The 19,187-nt window shown below is 39.2% G+C and overlaps 1 protein-coding gene across 1 annotated transcript in view; it reads right to left on the reverse strand.

The window, feature by feature from the left end:
* The window catches only part of MTMR7 (myotubularin related protein 7), a 92,719-nt gene that overhangs the window by 32,152 nt on the left and 41,380 nt on the right, over positions 1-19,187 (reverse strand). Inside the window, exons 4-6 of the mRNA XM_019737955.2 lie at positions 18,250-18,407; positions 10,793-10,921; positions 4,560-4,694 (exon numbers count right to left, since the gene is read on the reverse strand). Coding sequence (XP_019593514.2) covers positions 4,560-4,694; positions 10,793-10,921; positions 18,250-18,407 — 422 coding nt within the window. The remainder of the gene's footprint in view (positions 1-4,559; positions 4,695-10,792; positions 10,922-18,249; positions 18,408-19,187) is intronic.

The raw sequence follows: 19,187 nt of genomic DNA on the forward strand, positions 1-19,187 counted from the left end.
CAGGAGGTACACAGTTCACTGACATGAGGGCCACCTTGGCTTCAGCCTTATTCCAATCCCCTCAGCTTCCCTTCGCACATGTGACCCACAGTCCCTTGCTGCTGGGAGCCTCCATGGGACAAGCCCTCTCAGGAGGGATAACAGTAAAATGGCTCATGAACAGCATCCTTCCTCAGTGTCCACCTGACACATGGGAAATTCCTCCATCCTTGTCCTGCCAAAAAAAGGGAAAAACAGACTGTTCCACTGCTGTCTCTCTCCAATTCCCTTTCCCCGCTCACTACCAGTGGTGGCCATCAGCAAGTATGCTACATACATATCCCACTAGGAAATGAGGCCCAAGATTCTCCCCTTACAGGCACCCCAACCCTTACGACTGATTATCGCTAATCTCCCCTCACATGACTCCGTGAGTAGAAACCACCTAATTACTGATTCCTGTAATGAGAGAAGAAAAGAAAAACTTCCAATGTGACAGATTATCTCTACAACGGAAAAATCACTTACAAGGTGAAATGAGAAGCCATAACCGCAGAGCTGCCTTTGGAGAAGAAGCGAGGAGGAAAGGCTGAGTGTTAGCTGAGGCGGGCGCCTGCCTTACCTCCCCCCTTCTCTTTATGGCTCCCCAATACGTCCCTAGGAGCTGGCATCAGCACAGCGCACAGCCCTTCTTGCTTCTCTGGCCCTGGCCTGACTTTGGATGAGCTTGTAGTGGGTTCTTCAGCTCTGAGTCTCTATCTTCACTGAGTCTGTGCTCAGAGGGTGCAATCCTCCTGGGCCTGACAGTGGACACAAGGCTCCTCTGGAGATTTTTGTCAACAGACAGCACCCGTGGTCAAACAGGAGAAGGGGCTTTGGCGTCAGATAAGCCTGGATTTGAATCTGGGCTGTGGCCTGAACTAGGTGACCTTGAGTGAATCATTTAACCTTTCTAAATCTATTATATCCATAAGAATACCTTATCCGTAAGAAGAAAAGAATATCTCCTAATTCGCAAGATTATTATAAGAATTAAATGACAAATTGCCTGGCATTTTTACAAGCTCAGCAAAGTCCCAGAACAAATTAATAATAAAGTCATGAACACAACTGAGACAAAGTGAGTTATCTCTCATTTTACAACTCAACAGCTGTGGCATCAACACAATTTCGTATCTTTTTAATGCACCAAATCCTAGCAGTAATTTATGACCTCAAGGGTGTAGTGTTTTTGAGTGGATATTCAATACATGCTGAGGATCTCACTGCCTTTACCTCTCACGATTTTAATGTCAACAAGCAATTCAGAAGGCTTTCATCTGAACAGGCAGCATCTGGGGCAAGCCCTGCTCAAAGGACAACACTGATCCCAGCAGCCTCCTAACCCTTCCTCTTTTTAATTAAAACTGTGAGCAAACCTGACCAGTGCCCCATGTGCCACTGCCCACCATCTATAACAAACATGAACTCAGTTTCCTGGCTACCAAGGAAGCCTAACATACTCTGGAACAAAAATCAACAGACATGATCTTGAAAAGAATGAAAGCTCTAAGCAAACAGTTTAAAACTCATGTGGAGAGTGTGTGTGTGTTTGTGTACACGCACTGGCAAATATGAAAAGAGGGCACAACTTGCATGAGACACCAATTTTCTTTACTGGATCAGCATCAGACTTCTTATTTGCTGAGAGTAAACACACTTAGTGCTAAATATACCACTTCAAATCAAATCCTTTGGATTAATTTATTTTAAATCTGGAATATGCCCGGCTCAGCAGCTGCCACATTTCCCAGGAAGTTTACATAACATAATACACACTTGCATCCCTGGCCCTTAAGTCAGTAGGCGAATCTGTTTGTCTTTATTTAAATCTGGGAAAACACGATAGGGGAAGGACATCGCAATCCAGTAAAGGCCCTGTCTTTCCTTCCTTCCTTCCTTGTCTAGTCTTCAGTACGTACACATGTCTAAGAAGCAGGTATCCACCGTGTCATTTCTGACGGTTAGGAAATTCAGAAGCGCTCCAGCTGACTTAGACAAATGGTACGATGAAGATGAAGGAAAGCAGTCCAGGTTAGAAGGAAGGGGTTAAAGGATAATGAGCCAGAAAAAAAACAACACAAATCAAAAGAGCAAAGTAAAAGTCAGAGATTTTTCTGGCATCTTCAGGTGAGAACCTTCAAGCAGAGACTGCTTTTTCCCCAGTCAGAAATGCATATTGTGTATGTTGTGCTTTGAGAATTTATCTAAAACAAAGGAAATCCTTTACATATAACCTGCTAGCATGTGGTTCAGCTGCAATATCTGTTTTGTCATTGATCTCCACGACTGAGCTGCTGGTCTGGCTTCTGATAGTAACTCCAGCCTCACTGTGCCACCCACATCTATCCCATAGCTACACTTCCATCATGAGCGGAGGGAACTGTTTTGAGGTCAAGGGTATGAGTAAGGCACTGATCTTACACCAGGAAAACATCAAATTAAATGATCCAGACCATGAATCACAGCATGTAATGACATGAGGGAAGCAGTGAAACTTGCCAGGGTCTGAGTGCCTACACAACGGACAGTACCCAGTTCTCATTATTTTTCATATCCCCCAGGAGCACTGACTAGGTCTATTCTTAAAGTCACTGTTCTTTATGTCACTGTATACTTTTAAGTGACTTGGGCTGTTGGTCATATTTCCTCCATCCTGTTCTAATGGTTCTTATGTCCTTCCGTTCTTTTTAAAAATAGCTTCATTGACATATAATTCACATGACATACAATTCATCCATTTAGTGTACAATTCAGTGGTGTTGGTATGTTCACAGAGTTACACAACCATCATGACAATCTATTTTTAGAACATTTTAATCATCCCAAGAAGAATCACTCTACCCATTAGCTGTCACCCCCCATTTCCTCCTGTTCGCCTCGTCCTAAGCAACCTCTGATTTACCACCTTCTCTACAGATTTGTCTGCTTTGAACATTTCATATAAATGGAATCATATAGTGTCCTCTGTAACTGATTTCTTTCACTTAGCATAACATTTTCAAGGTTCATCCATGTTGAACCTATAGCCAAATAATATTGAATGGATATACCACATTTATTAATCCATTCTCAGTTGATGGACATTTGGTTGTTTCTACCTTGGGGCTATTATTAATAATGAATAAATATTAATGTACAAGTTTTTATGTGGACATATGTTTTTGTTTCTCTTGAGTTAGGAGTGGAATTGCTGAGTCATATGGTAACTGTGTTTAACATTTAAGGTTCTTGTGCTCTTTTAACCTTTTCATGATTAAAAAATTTTTCAAACTAAAGTTTATAAAGGTTTCTAAAAATCTTCCTCTCACCCCACAGGACAAACCATTGTTAACAGTTCAGTATACATACCCTCAAATTTTTTTCAATGTGAAGAACAATATATAATTTTTAGAATGTAATTATTACATAAATGGGATTATATTGTACATATTTTCTGTTTCTTACTCTTGCTGCTTAATAGTAAATCTTGTAAATACCCATATGGAAAGCTAGAGCTCTGTGTACCTCTCTCTCTCTCATCAGTCATAGGTCCAGGTATATTTTCATTATTGGCAAGAAAGTACAATGCCAAATATATTAATTAAAGGCCATTTTGCTCTGTCAACTCACTTTGTCCTACATATTTCATGAACTTGTAGGTGATTTTGTTTCCACATATTCACTGGCACATCCCTCTGAGGACTCCATTTGTTGACTGATTTACAAAAAAATGAGTAGAAGGAGTAAAACTGGAAATTATACTGAACCTAATATTAACTAGAGTTAAATGTAAAAGTGAGTGAGAGGGAGTGTGAGATGGACTTGGCTTACCCCTTGATGATTAGATCTATTATTTCCTATTGGTTGTTTTATTAAATTACAGCATTAACATATGAACACATGCATAATTGTAAAATAGTATTTTTAAACAAGGGACAAATAGAAAGTTCTCTACCTCCCCCAATCCATTGAATTTTAATAGATTGGTGTTTATCCTTTGAGATCTTTTTCTATTTTAATAAACTTTTTTATATTCTTATAGTTTGGTTTTTTGTACATAAACACAATAGCATACATATTATTTTGTGACTTTTTTTACTTAACATTGTATTTTGTAAATCTTTCCAAGTCATAGATAAAGATTACTTCAAGCTGAATTTGAAATAAAATAGCTGAACACCTCACAAAAATTGAACTGCAGGAGCTCCATAGTAAATTTCATATTGTCCGAGCAGATAAGGTCATTTTAGAAATGAACCAAAAACTAATTTGGTGTATTTAGGAGAACGATCTCCAAAATTAAACCTCATGCATTTGTTGTGTTCACTATGTATCCTGCACAATGTTTGCTGCAGGGTAAATATCCAAAGTACCTGACTGAGTCAGGAGCTTAGGACACTCAGGAAGCAGCCATGCAGGGCGGCCAAATACTGACTGTGCAAAAAGGAACAGCCCCTTTGCAGATGAAGCAACCTGAGCAGGTAGTCACTTAGCTTTGCTGTGGGTCTAGTCTCATGATTCAGAGCTGCAAAGTCACGCATCAGAATGGTGACACTTACCTTAGGCCGAGTGTCAACGACGTAAATGAAGTCACTTCCTGGATTGGCTTTTCTGATGGCCTGGAGCATTTGCTCATCCTCCAGGCACCGGGCGCTGAAGCCTGACAGGGGCTGGCTGCTCCGACAGATGGAGGCCTGAGGGGAGAGGTCATGCAACACAACAGTGTCAGGCAACTGTGCAACTGGACCCACCAGAGACCCGCTAGGCTACCTACACAACACTGGCTTGTAAAAGTATCATGCTAATGCCTTGTGGAAATCAAGGTTGCTTTCTTTTTAATTCAGGTCAAAGAAAACAATGCAAGGGCAGGCAGTGCAAAAAAGTTCTCTGTATAAGAGATTAGGATATGTAAGGATGTTTGAACAGGACCCAAATTATGAAATGTAAACCCATTTAAATCACCTACTTTCCTTTTCATGGGTAGTGTCTCATTTTCCGGCTGAAGGTAGAACTATAAAGTCAGTAACTATTCTCCTAAAATTCATAGGCATTAATGGCAAGACTATAGAAAAAAAAAAGCAACAAACAACAAACAAACAAAAACATATTTTTAAATATTTCCCATCATTTTTTACTAGTCCACTTAAAAACATCAGAAATACTGAAAACCAGTTGATTCCTAAATGTGGACCCTTTCACTGTGATGACAGCACAGGCTGCTTCTGGCTGTGGCACCAAACAGCAGGAACAAGTCTAGGTTGACTCAAGTGTGTTAGAAGCAAGTGGTTTCCCTGAAATCAATCTGCATTCTATTCTGCAATTTCCCTATCCAGCAATTCTAACATATACAACAGAATAAACATCTCCCCGAGTTCTGCATAGGCAAGTATAGATACAACTTCACAGCTACAGAACCTATATTTTCGTGGCAAAGTACTTTTTATGGATTTAGATTTTAACATTTAAATTAAACTCAAATCACCAAATACAATATAGGAAAGACTCTTTCTAAGAATCTATACTGAGACCACGAGACCACTGTGCAAGAGGATGGAGGCAGCAGTGGTCACTCAGGAAGAGAACCCTCTCGCTTTGGGCAAGCGAAGCAGGAGAAACTTTCACTGAAAATAGTCCCTGCGGAGCCTGCTCAGGGCCCCTGCACTGCAGGGCTCTATCCAGGAAAAGGCACCCTAGTTCTGAGTTCAAGCACAGCTTAACTGTCCTTGAAGCTCAACCCAGAACAACTTAGCTAGAGCCTGGAATTCTCCAGAAAAAGGTGAACTTTGGTACTCCTCATCAGAGAAGGCAGGTATGTTTCTCGCTAACTATACCATCCTTCGGCTGAGGACATGCTGGCAGGACTGAGAATCACAGAATAGCTAGACCCATCGCTGGGCAGCCATCTGAGAGTTCCGGTACCATTCTGTAACAGACAGGGGCAGTTAGTGAGGTGCTTCAAGGAATTCGGGGCCTGCAGCCTGGCTCAGAATTCAGGAAGGCCATGCATGGGAAAGTGGGAAGCAAAGCAAAGGGCCAGCAGAGATGTTCCAGGGTTAATTCTTGAGTTGTTTGCAGCAAAAGTCCAACTGCCATGTGGAGGAGAAAGGGACCCGAAGGTCCAAACATGGACAAGAGGACAGCCAGCTAGAGGGAGGTCCAGGAGAAAAAAGGCAAAGTGCTAGTAGGAACCAAAGTGGGTTGGGGAACAAAAGGCAGCTGCCTCCAATGGATCGAAAGCATGTTGCCACACATGGCTTTTCACAGTCCATCAAGCGGCCTGTGTCTTCTGGTCTTTAAAGGGGTCAGGGTCTGTCTGCCACCCTGCTCTGAGGGAATTCTGACTCCAGAGAAAAGAATTTTGAGCTGGCTTTATCTGACACTTTATGTGGATTAAAGAAATAAGAGTTAAGGACAGCTACTACCAGGCAATTTCTTAGATTCTATCAGAAGAGTTACATGGGGAAGGGAACATATTTAAATGGTGAGAATTTGTCTGAGAATGCACACTCCACACCTAAACGCACTGAACTACTGGGACTCCACCTATGAAATGAAGCCAGTAAGTGACAACTATTACTATTACCTTCAGGTTGAGAACAGCTAGCGTTCAGCAAAGGGTTAAGTCAGAACAGAGTTATACTATGAAATGTGGTCAATACATTAAACCAGATATAGTAAACAGACTACATTTTAATGCTTTATAGTTATATTGTCTTAATAATCTACAGATATGCTCAAGTAGAATTCTTCATTGGCTCAATGACTACTGCATATAGTTATCAATTTTGTACAGAGCAGTAAGTATTCTCTAAGTGCACTTGTCTACCAGATAGTTAGTCTATGGAGAGAATAACACCATTTTCTGGAAGCATTACTTACTGATGTCAGTCATCTGAGAGCAAAGAGAAAACTCCTCAATGGTAAACTGTCGTGAGAGCTTCTCATTTACAATACTACTAATAATTAAAGTATCCAACATTTTTTGAATGTTTACTATGTGGTGGGCAGTAATACAAAAAATTTTCATATTTTTATTTAATCTTCCCATTTACCAGATATAGTAAAATTGATTATTCTATAGATCAGGCAACCAAGACACAGAGAGGTGAAGTAACTTGCTCAAGGTCACACAGCTAGTAATAGGGAAAGCCAGGAATTGAATCCAGGCAAAATATTTCCTGATCCTAGATTCTGAACCAAGATAATATAGCACCCATGAGCAAAAATAAGTCAGGAAGCATGATTCAGAATTAAGATGTAGCATTCAAGAAGATCTGGTTTTTATTCCAAGATTTGCTTTCACTTGCTATATGATCTTGGGTAATTTACCTATTGTCTCAGAACCTTGGTTTTCTCGTCTATAATATGGGGATAATAACACCCAAACTACAGGATATGATGAGGTACATAGCACTCCTAGAACTGTCCCTAGCACATAGTAAATTTCAATAAACATTAGTTATAAAAGGAGGACAAGAAGGTCTCTATTTTTTCTTAAGGAAAATTGCCTCTTTGGAAATCTTCCAGAATATGATTTCCCAGAGATTTGTACTATGATTTGGGGAGACCATGCTATTAACAATTTAAAGCAAAACTGCTTTCTTAAAAACAATTAAATACTTAAGAAAGAACAAAGGATACAGCAATTCTAAGGGCTTGTAAATAACAAACACAAGCTTCCTAACATGAGTGACATTTACACATCCCTAACTGTGATCTACAAAGCTGTTAATAGTGTGATATCCAAAGGGAGTCAGGAGGGCTCTATATAGCCCGTGTGTGTGGTTTAAGGCCTAAAATTAATTATTATGTGCTAGCTCGACATCTGGTAAAATTGGGAGGGCCTCAAATGGTCTAACAGCAAGTTCCCCTCCACTTTCTGCTCCCATGGATCAAGAGTTTTCTCCCAACAGACCAAGCACAGTTGCTGTTCATCCTGACTGGAGGGTTTCAGTTCCCTGCCAGCGGTGGAATTACTCAGACAAGCCAATCCCATCCTCCTGCAGGAACCAGGAGTCACCTCGGGTCACCTCACCCTTCATACTGTAAAGCCTGCCTACCACAAGCCCCTCGGGTCTCACTCTGCTCCTGAGTGCAGCCTCCGTGTGGCCCTGCCCGGCAGGCAGTGCCCTCCTCCCTGGGCAGTGAATATACCTGTGTAACTAATAAACTGTCTAGTGTCAGGTGTCATGTGTTCAACCATCCCAGCAACCTTAGGGCAGGAAAATGAACCTCACCAACACGTGAACAGGAGCTGATTAAAACACCCTGTATGATAAAAGCCAACCCACAGGGAATTATGTACCATCAGCGGGTGCATTTACATCAAAGGACCCTCAACAGGAATTCCGGTTCATGAAATGATGTTCATTTCAAGCTTCTCTTTAATCACCAATTCCTACTACTCAATAGTAGCCAAGTCATCTCACCATCAAAATCTGACATGTTCCTTTGGTAACAAAGTGATACGTGGGGAAGAGCATTTTAACTAAGAAATGTGCTAATCTTTTTCACAAGCGTAAATTCTATTGGGGTAGGAATACATACTCTTAAGTCTAAAATATCTAAAATCACAAAAGTGAAGAAAGATCAGTAAATTTACATAATTTGTATCTGTTTCCTTTTTATGGAAGACTGCCTGGGTTATGCATGGGTTTTGCTGAGCACTGAAAGCAGTGAAACACTGCTTTGATATTTCACGTGTCTTCCACTTAACCACATAAATCCATCTTCAATAATATTTCCCTTTATAGAAATCCCTAGTCACGTCAGTAGCATTTACATAATCAACCTTGGTAGTCAAACCTAAATGTTGTTATAAAACACACATCTGATCATTATTCTGGCTGCAGTGTAGGTTTTAGTCCATGGGGGTGGGATGCTGGGCACGCACGCATACGCACATTAAGGATTTCCCTGGGGTAATGAGATCATTTAGCTTAGAAACATCTCTATGTGGAGCTTGTAAGAAGAGTTAAAACTTGAAGTATTGTCTCCTTTAACGTTTTCAAATACAGGAAATCAATTGTTTTAAACTATGACTGATTGCCGTATTGAGTTCATTTCCAAGCCTGGAGATCAAATAAGAAGAGCACAGGTTGAGCGATGAGCATCTGAGACAATAGACGAAGAAGCTGGCCTGTGCAGTCTAATTGCTAACAATGCGATTCTACTCTGAGACATCGACACACTTGACCTTTACAATACTCACGCTGACAAAAAAACAACAAAAAACAGTTCTCAAGAATATCAAAACAGAAGGAAAAGAAGTAGGACAAATACTATGCTCACTTTTTAAATACACTACCCATCTCTACCTCTTAACAATGAAAAAATAAAATACCCCCGCCTCTCTTACTTCTTTGTCATTAGATGCTACAAAAAAGGTAAATGTTGCTGGCATCCTAATTTCAAGTACAGCATCAATCTGTAGTCATTCCACCATTTTTCTTCAAAGGAGATGCACATCTTCCTTTGCCTCTCACCATTATATAGGTTGAAATATATTTGAAGTCAAATAATACAGGACATTAATGAAATACTTGCCCTCATTAGACCCCATTTCAGAGCACTGAGTGTCATTAAATAAGGCAATTTATATCTTTTCAACTAACAGAACTTAAACAGCTAAATGAATATTTGCCTTCAAAGGAAGCCACACAGAAGGCTATATGCTTGCTCTGGTGAAACTGGCATAGCTTGAAGTATTTCCAGAAGCCTCCATTTAGAATCTGGCACAGACCCTCCCAGGTACTCCCCGCCTATAGGTGCACCCATGGGCACGCACACTCACGCACACCGGCTGCAATTGTTTACAGCCTCACTTGGCTTTGAATCCAAAACTCTATTATCTGTCTTGAAAACCAAACTTTTTCACCTGCCTCAAGTCAAATAACTTCTGAAGTGGGTGGCGAAGACCATTCTTGTCTTCCCAGATTTGTTTTCTTATCTTCCACATAATGGAACCATGATTTTTAGTTGTTCACGTGGTTACCCATAGGAGTATATTTTCTCACCTGCCCTGTGCAGTTCTGACCAATGGACGTGAGCAGAAGTGTCATGTGGCAGTTTTGGAAACATTCTTCAAAAAGCTGTGAGCGCACCATTTAGCCCTCCGGTATCCACCTGCTGCCAAGTGGAGGTGATGGCTGGTACTAAAGTCATCTCTTACACCACGTACTGAGGGCCTAACCCTAGGCATAGCAGACCAGACAGGTGAGCAGGCCTTGGGTCTCTGAGGGCTGAGTGGTGGAGAGTCAAGATAGCAGGCCTGGACTGCCCACCTTTGGAGTTTTATGTCAGAGAAAAAGTTCTCCTTATTAAGCCACTGTTACTTAGTTCTATTAGTTGCAGACAAGCCTAATTCTAGCTCTTACAAATAACATTAAAAAGTAAAACCCACTCTCCAAAAACAACGATTTCTTATGCTTAGGATACTCAAAAAAATGTGCCACTAGAAAAACAAGAAGGTGCCATGGATTTGGGGGCTTTTCTAAAATAGGCATTGCAAAAGGTCTCTTGATGACCACTTAAAAGAGGCCACACTCAGGTGGATGATAAAGTTTAGGTTTCTGACTCGGTCGGTCCCATTACTTTATTGTCAAATAAATGTGGAAGGTCAACTTCTACATGAGATAAGGGTTCGAGCATAGTTGTGTTGTTCATACCACACACAGCAATACCTTTAAGAAGAATTCAAACACACTCGCAGAGCAGTTGGCCACTAGAAAATGCCTGTTGGTGATAAAACAAGAAAAGCATAGCATGAAACAAAAGCATGCCTGGGACTTACATGGTTATCTTTATAGTAGTAAGAAAGGGCAGGAAATCGCCGTCTGCTCCGGAATTTGGAACTCCCCACTATGATGTGTGCCGTGGCCGATTTGGGAACGTACAGTTCAGTCGGGTAAGAATCACAAACCTGTCACAGGAAATACAAGGGGCTTTTTTTAGGCAATCTAGTAATAATTGAACTCCACAAGGAGTTCTGTTCGCCAGACTTACAGGTTGCATATTTACGTTTTCTTAACCAAGTTATAGGAGACTCTTTTGAGGAAACCAAAAGCCACTTCAAAGAAATGAAATGCTGCTGATCCTATGAACTCATAGTAAAGGAAAGCAAAATGCTCTTTACCATCTTGTCCTTGTGCACTGTCCCTTCTAAGGGCTCTTCGCATGAGGGAAGACAGTGACAAATGAATATTTCTTTCATCCAAAAGGGGCAAATTGCAATTCTGTATCCCAACAGCTGAGGAAACTTCAGTTGCCTGTTTTGACTGAAAAGTCCCTCCCTAACACTGGGAGGGAGACAACTTCCTAAAATGCAAGCGCCAGTGGTGAAGTCTTCAGTCACCATTCTGTCCCTGCGCACACTGTACGCACTCCTGCCTCTGAGCTGGACGTCAGCGGACGCCCTCCGTGGATACCCCTCCCCTCCATCTTCCCAAATCTAATCCATTCTTCAAGAACTATCTCCCCTCCTTCAGGAAGCCTCCTCCCCGAACTCCAGGCTCATGTGAATTTTTAGATCTGACTTCCTACCACACAAGATAGCAGCTTTATTTTTGTTTCTTATGTGTCGATTTTATAAGTGGTGAGAAAGTATTTGCTCTCTCTCTCTGCATCCCTGGCAGTGAAACTCTGGTGCCTTAGAATGATCTTGTAATTTAGTCAGAAATCAACAGTTTAGAACCTGGCTCTGATTTGCCAACTTCATGACCTTCTGGAAGTCAAAGCACACTGAGTGTTTGGTTTTCTGATCTCTAAAACTGATATAAATTAGAAACATTGTCCCACAGGGTTGACAAAAAGATCAAATCAGATAACACCCATGACAAAGGACTTTATAAATGATTAGGTCTGACAGAAATGTTAGTGGCGGCAACATTAATGTCAGTTGATTTGTTGCTAGACACGTATTTTGCTTTGACGTCAGCCAATCAATCTTTTTGCAATGTGAAGATGGTTTAGATGGCAGTTCCCTGGGAATCACCAAAGCAACTGTTCATTTCCTGGAAGTCAAGCATCTTCTTGGGCATTTCAAGAGGACTCCTCAAGCAGGTTTAGCAACAGGGGAAATGCTTTACCTGCATATCTTCTGTCCATCGCCGTTCCCCCCTTTCCACTCTGGAAAGGTGAGACTGAAGGGAATGCAAACCCACCACAAGCAAGATCCAAGCCTGCAAAGCTCATCTACAGGTAGCCCCCGTATAACACAGTTGTTAGGTTCCTAAAAAATGCTGTGTTACGTGAATCCGTGTTATATGAAACAAAGAACTGGTACAAAAATGGGGGTTAGGTTCCAAAAATTTTAAAAACATACTATTATATTTTTATAATTAAAAGAAATATCTTTATTAAAGCAATTTTCACCAAAAGTATAACATACTAATATGTATTAAATAATGTTTCCTTCGGCATCACTACTAAGCACCATAAAACCAAGAGTGTTTTCTTTTTGACAAAATATCTTCATCCTCTGAGCTTAATACGCCACGAACCAAATGGACTTAAAATTCTAATGAATTTTAAAATTTTGCAGTCAAATCTGATACGACATCCACGCTCGAATGAAAAATTTCAAATGAGATATCTTTTGCTCTTAAAAGCTCTTATTATGCTTCGTGTTGTTCGGGGATTTCTCTAATTCTCGAACCGTGTTAGAGCGAAACCGTGTTCTAGAAGTGCCGTGTTATACGGGGGTTACCTGTACATGGTTCTGTGATGATGCCCTCCCTTGCCTGCTCGCACTCTTTGTCACTGGACTGGAGAGCAACATCGAGTAAGAGATAAAAGGCCCACACAAGTGATACTTCCAGGCTCAAAGTGTAATTTCATTGTCAAAGTCATTTTAGGCAAGATTACCAAAAACTTGAACGTGGGCTCTGGCACTGACACACTGGAGGAAAATCCCATTCCAAGAACAGATGGCACCACCTACTTGGACCCAGAGAGCTTTTACCAGAATCGCTGCCACAAGACACTATGCTTTCTCTTTCCTTATGCAGATCTGTTGTCTGATCCTCGCTTAGTCAGCTAGACCATTACTACACAGACCACACCTGCCTGTCTGAGGTTCAAGAGACATGTAGTCACTGCCCCAGACTAATAACCCTTTCTGAAAATAAGTTTTTACAAGGAAATTGGTAGGTTTTCAGTCAGTAGGGGATTACCTACTTTCTTCCTTATAACAACACTAAGGAATGGCAAAGTTATTTATGATTTAATGAAATAAGAATAAGGAAGTAATGGGTGAGAGTTCTCATTATGCTTATTACATACGGCCCTTTTGAATAGCAAAGCAATGAGCCAGGAACTCTGGAGCTCCTGCCAGGTCCTCTTGTGGCCTCTTAAGGCCAGAAGATGCCCAGTTTGGCCCAGATTGAGGCTCTAATATACACCATGTCTGGTATGGGAGCAAGAGAGGAGGTACACACCCAGAGCCCACTCTCCTTGATACTCTCGGCCCCAACCTACTCAGGGTCCTCTTCACAAGGAGCAGGAAGACCCTCTGCCCTCTCAAAACACCTGGGCTTTCTCTCTCCACAGAGTAGGAAAAGGCAGACCTTTGGGTTTGGCATGTGCAAGGACCACGAGCTCCATAGCCTGGGCCAAGGCATCAGTCGTCAGACCTCCACAAGCTGTCATGCCTCCTCTCTAGGAACACAAGAATGTCAGATACAGGGACTGCTTTCCCCTGAACACTGGGTCTAGGGGAAAAGACTCCAAGCATCAGAGCTTAAATACAAGGCATTCTGATAAGCACTTGCATAAGAATCTCTAAGAGGAGCTAAAACATCCTTGGAGCAAAGTCAGACTCATAGTAAAAACTAAGACAGGTTTCAAGATACTTTTTCACCAAGCCGGAAAAAAGTAAGCACATCCTGCTTTCATGAAAGTAGACAGAACTTTCAAGTGGAAATTAAAATAACAAGCCTGGAGAGCCCTGACTGCTGTCATTTATATACAAGCTCACTCAGTTATAGTCAAAATTCTGACAATGAATAGTGCACAGCACTATTCACTTTGCTCTTATGCCACCAAATTCTGAAAGTATTCAATGCACTTCACCATATTTTGTCTGGTTTGGGAAATCAATAGGAAGATTAGGAGAGAATACGAGAAGCTCAGAAAAGTGGAAAATGCTTTCCTTGTGAATTTTCTTTACACTGCCTGAGCCAATGAAAAGTGGATTAGTTTGAAATCATTTCTGCATAATTTTTTTTTTTTTTTTTTATCAATAAGGAAATGATTTTCTTTGTCCTCCACTAAATAAATTAGCCTGCCAGGAGTGCCTGCATGTCTTGGTTGGCCTTGCCAAGAGGAATCTTTTTTTGTTAATTCTTTCACTCACTAAACAAGCTTTTACTGAATACTTATTATGTTCCAGGCATTTTGTTTGGCGCTAGGGCAGTAATAAATACAAAAGAGTTGTTGACCTCTAGAACTTCACATTCCCAGGACTACTGATCTTTGTTGACCTGCTTATAAGCTTCCAGTCAATGAATCTTCCATTGCAGGGGAAGATCCACCTGAGATGGTATCCAAGACATTTAATCAGACCTCTGTACTTGTTGAGGACTAATCACTCAACTGAGCACAGAAGTTAATTGTAAGGAACTGAGATATACCTACGTAGACAACTTTCTTCTTAAATGTTTACGTCCTAAATTTTATTTCAAGGAATTTATAATGCAATGGGGAGAAGAGGGTATGAGCAGCATAAAATGACTTATACGCTAGGGGGTGCCAAAAAAAAAATGCATACATATGACTTGTATTCATCTTTTGTTATTGGTATATATTGAGTGTTACAATTTTAATAACACTAATTTCCTTTCTTAAAATGTGTATATATTTTTGGCAGCCTCTGTATAAATAAAATAATACATAACACATAAAACATAGCAATGTGACCTATAGATGATGTATTACAGAATTATACACTTGAAAACTATGTAACTTTACTAACCATTGTCACCCCAATAAACTTAAAAAAACAAACCCATAGCCATAAAGACCTAACACAAACAAAATTTTAAAAAATTACTGGTTGGAATTATACTTTAAATTTTATTCCAAGAGAAATAGATTAAAATTTTAACCTAGTAATGAATGCCAATTATTTTATTTAAATAAAGACAATTTCAAGATTTAGGTACAAAAGGAATCTTAGTTTAGAGAGTTAGATTACCATTCACAGTGTCTTATAAAAAGGGAAAATAGTAATGATGATAGAGATGATGTTGATGATAATAATAATTAGCCTGTCCTCACAAATAGAAAATGGCAGAACTGGTTCTGGAACCTAAGTTTTTGTACTCCATGTATGGTTTTATTTCCACCATGGGCAACAGCTTCCTCCCCATCAGATGACATCACCAGCCCCACTTACCTCAAAGAATTTGTGGGAAGAAAGAACTCTCGGAAAAAAAGAAAAAAGTAAACATTTTCTCAACCATGAGGTTAAAAGCCAAAGTAATAGATGAAGACATAACCTTCTCAAATGACTATTAAACATTTTTTGAATGAAACAACTTTTAGTGTATTTCTAAATTGGTAATAAATAAGGGTACATCATCTTTCTTCCTATTTCAATATTTGTAAAATCAGAAAATTCCCTAGATTTTCATCTTTCCTGTTTCAACACAATTTGTATATTGTTAGTTTTGGTTTGCCATATGCTACTTTTGAAAAGAAATACTGAGTAACTCATGTTTTGCCGTCTCTACAGTGTGGGACTTAACTGACTAAATATGAGTCATGTTTGTGGTGCAAATTCTAGAAGAAGAAAAAAAATCTCATCAAAAATAGGAAGAACCTCCTTTTCCAAGAAAATATTATTCCCCAAGATTTTCTTCCTCACCCAAGGGTGTATCATATTTTTTTAAAAAGGACATCCAATTCCAATTTTCTTTACTAACCTTGGGTTTTTCTTTCTTTCATTTCAAGGCTAAAAATTCACTGCAAATGTCAGCTTTAGCATGAGAACAAAGTATCTGACTCCATTAGTAAGATACTGTATAATGAATGAGACAAAAAGACCCCAAATGCCTACTTACAGTGTAAGATTATGGTTGTCAGATTTAAGTGTAAGTATGAAGAAAATGCAGTATCATGAAAGCATCCATTCTATTCCAAATAATCTATAAATTCAAGATATTCAGGAGAATAATGTGAAAGGAACTGACCTGTAAAATATCAAGATTTATTACAAAACTATAATAACCATAATTATTTAAAATGTAATTATGGAAATTATATAGTGTCAAATTGTATTGTTAGCAAATATACCAGGATTTAAAAATATATATATGCTAAAACATGAGAGAAATGGGTAAGATTGACAACTCAAAACTTCTCAGAATCAAAAGATGCACTAGGAGCAGTATATAAATATCTTCTAACAGGAGATATTTGCAACACATATAAATGATAACAGATTATTATGTAGAGTATATAAGGAAGTTTTATAAATCAATTAGAAAAAGACAACCTTATTTAAAAAAGATGAAAAATATGAATAAGCAATTAACAGAAGAGTCGACTTGAATCACCAATAAACACAAGCTCAAATTTGCTAGTGATGAAGTGTGCAAATAACACCACACTGAGACCCATTTCACACCAACCAGATTGATATTTTTTAAAAATTTAACTGTATGATTCGTTAATAAAGTTACATGGTTATAGAAATTAGTAATCTAAACATCTAATAATTGGGAATACTTAAGTATATTATGTTACATTCATTTGATGAAATGTCATATGGTCATTTAACTGACTGATATGAATACTGTGTAACAATATAGAAAATCCTTATGCTAAGATGAAGAAAATAATCAGCATTCAAAATATGTGATCAGAAATTATCAATTAACAGGAGCTAAGACATAAATGGTCAATCAGCACATATAAAGCAAGAAATCAAAGCATGCATATTAAGTTTAAATGAGAAATCACTTGTCCCACTATTAAGTTGTCAAAAGATATTTTTAAGAAATAATCTCTTGACTAGTGCAGGTCCCAAGGATCAAGCATTTTCATACATAAATGTTGAGAATTTATATGAACTGGTATAACCTTTCTGCAGTTCTTTTTGACAATATGTCCAAAAATGTGTGTCAAACTTTTGAACTAGAAGTTCCACCTTTAGGAATCTGTCTTTAAAATAAAGTATTTTAATGTGGACAAAGGTATAGGTACCAGGATATTCTCACTATGTTATTTAAAATAATGAAAAATAACAATAATCTAAATGTCTAAAAATTGGAGCTTAGGTAGATAGAATGTAATTTAGCCATATTATGTTATATATAATGTTTCAAATAATATAAAATATATATTGACAGGAAAATATAATACGCTCTTGAAGAAAGGCGGAACACAGGCATATGTAGTATGATTCTATTTTTGTTACACAAATTTGAACAGTTCTGTTTCCTCTATATTTCCAATTATAAACAATGAAATTCATTACTTATAGAATAAAAAAGTTACTAAGCTATGCAGATGAGAAAAAAAATCTGAGGGAAAATTTCAAAACCTAATAAAAAAATGTCAGGGCAATGGATGGTGGGTGCTTCCATTTCCTTTCTTTTTTCTTTTGTCTCGCTTTTATAAATTCTCTGCAATGTTCTTACTTTTATTACTTAAAATATTTAAAAAATTAACAGGGACATCAACACTGATTTCTAAACCCATCATTATGGGCTTAGAGAATATGGGATTAATTCTGCCACTCCCATTTCCCTTCCTCTCCATATTCCTTTCTGCAAGTGTAGACACATTTCTCTAGGGAAGTCTCTTGGTGACCTTGTGTACCAATCAAGAGTTCAGCGAGTACAGAGGAGCTGGTGCCAAACTGCCATCAGCGTCTCTGCGACTTCCCCACTAATCACTCGTGTACTATAAAAAGACTTAATGGGAGAAGAGGTCTTGGCTGGCTCTCCCACTAACTGCTTGGCCATGAGGTCTGCTGATGGGCTTGTCTGGATTTCTATTTCCTCAACCATTAGAGGAAGTGTGTGGAAGGGATGGTCTGTGAGGTCCCCTTGTTCAAACTTTCTGATCCTAGAAGGTAGGAAATATAGCCAGCAATAGCCAAGAGAGATTTAGAAGTCGACATATTTATATCTACAAAGAGCTATTAAAAACTAAAGGAGATCAAGCAGAAGTCAGGCTAAGCTACGTGAAACCATAATTTCATGTGGATTAATTATCAGGCTTTCACTAAATGCTGCCACTTACTCTGTAGTCTCTATTCACATCACTGAGCTGCCAATAATCATTAGGGAGGCCCATGCGCTTGTATTCTTCACTAAGATCAATCAGCATCCAGCCTTGTTCTCTTTCTTCTTTATCCAGCTTGGGGTTGAATGAAAAGCAGTATAACTCCTCATATTTCACTGCAAGAAAAGGGAGAATAAAGCCTAATCAAGCTCAATCAAAGCCAGAACCAAATCTCCCCCAAACAACTCTGTCTGGGCTGGACCACACCGAGAGGCCAGCCCAGCTCCTCACCCCTTGGAACCTCCCAGGATCACCTCATCTCTGTGGGCAGGATCACCCACCTCCTCCCAGCAACAACACGAAGACCTTGGGCCAACTGGATTCAACTTCGCAAGAGCTACTTTCACTTTAGAAACAAGGCCTTCTCCATTTTGCACTTTTTTTTTAAGTTGCTTTTGAAAGCAAACATATTTTCCAGACCACATAAAACACGGAGCATAAATATTAATTAAGAATGCTTGTAGTCATTAGACATCAAGAATTCAATTTGTTTATGTCTATCGAGCTGGGATTTGGGAGGGCCTCTGGGAGGTAGACAGAGGGCTAGGCCACCGCCACATTTTGGTGCTCATAGTATTAAAAAAGAAAACAGTTGAAAAAGCTGTAGAATATATTTAAATGTTTGTACTGAAAACATTTGCACTTTCAACAACTACATAAATGTCATAATTGTACTGCTTATACAATATTTATAGGATTCATATAAAAATATCAATTCGTAGTGCATGGTACGTGGGTCCTGAGGGGCAAGTTGAAAGATGTATGATGAAATTCTTCTTTCAATTTCTGCCAAGATATCTTTGTCCTTATGTATCGCCTTTTATGCTTGTGAGGCCAGACCCACACCCACCACCACCACTACCAATAAGATCTAAGATTTGGTTTTCTTGTTCTGG

The sequence above is a fragment of the Rhinolophus sinicus genome, linkage group LG04 (genome assembly GCF_036562045.2).
Source record: "Rhinolophus sinicus isolate RSC01 linkage group LG04, ASM3656204v1, whole genome shotgun sequence".
In the NCBI taxonomy this organism is placed as follows: Eukaryota; Metazoa; Chordata; class Mammalia; order Chiroptera; family Rhinolophidae; genus Rhinolophus; species Rhinolophus sinicus.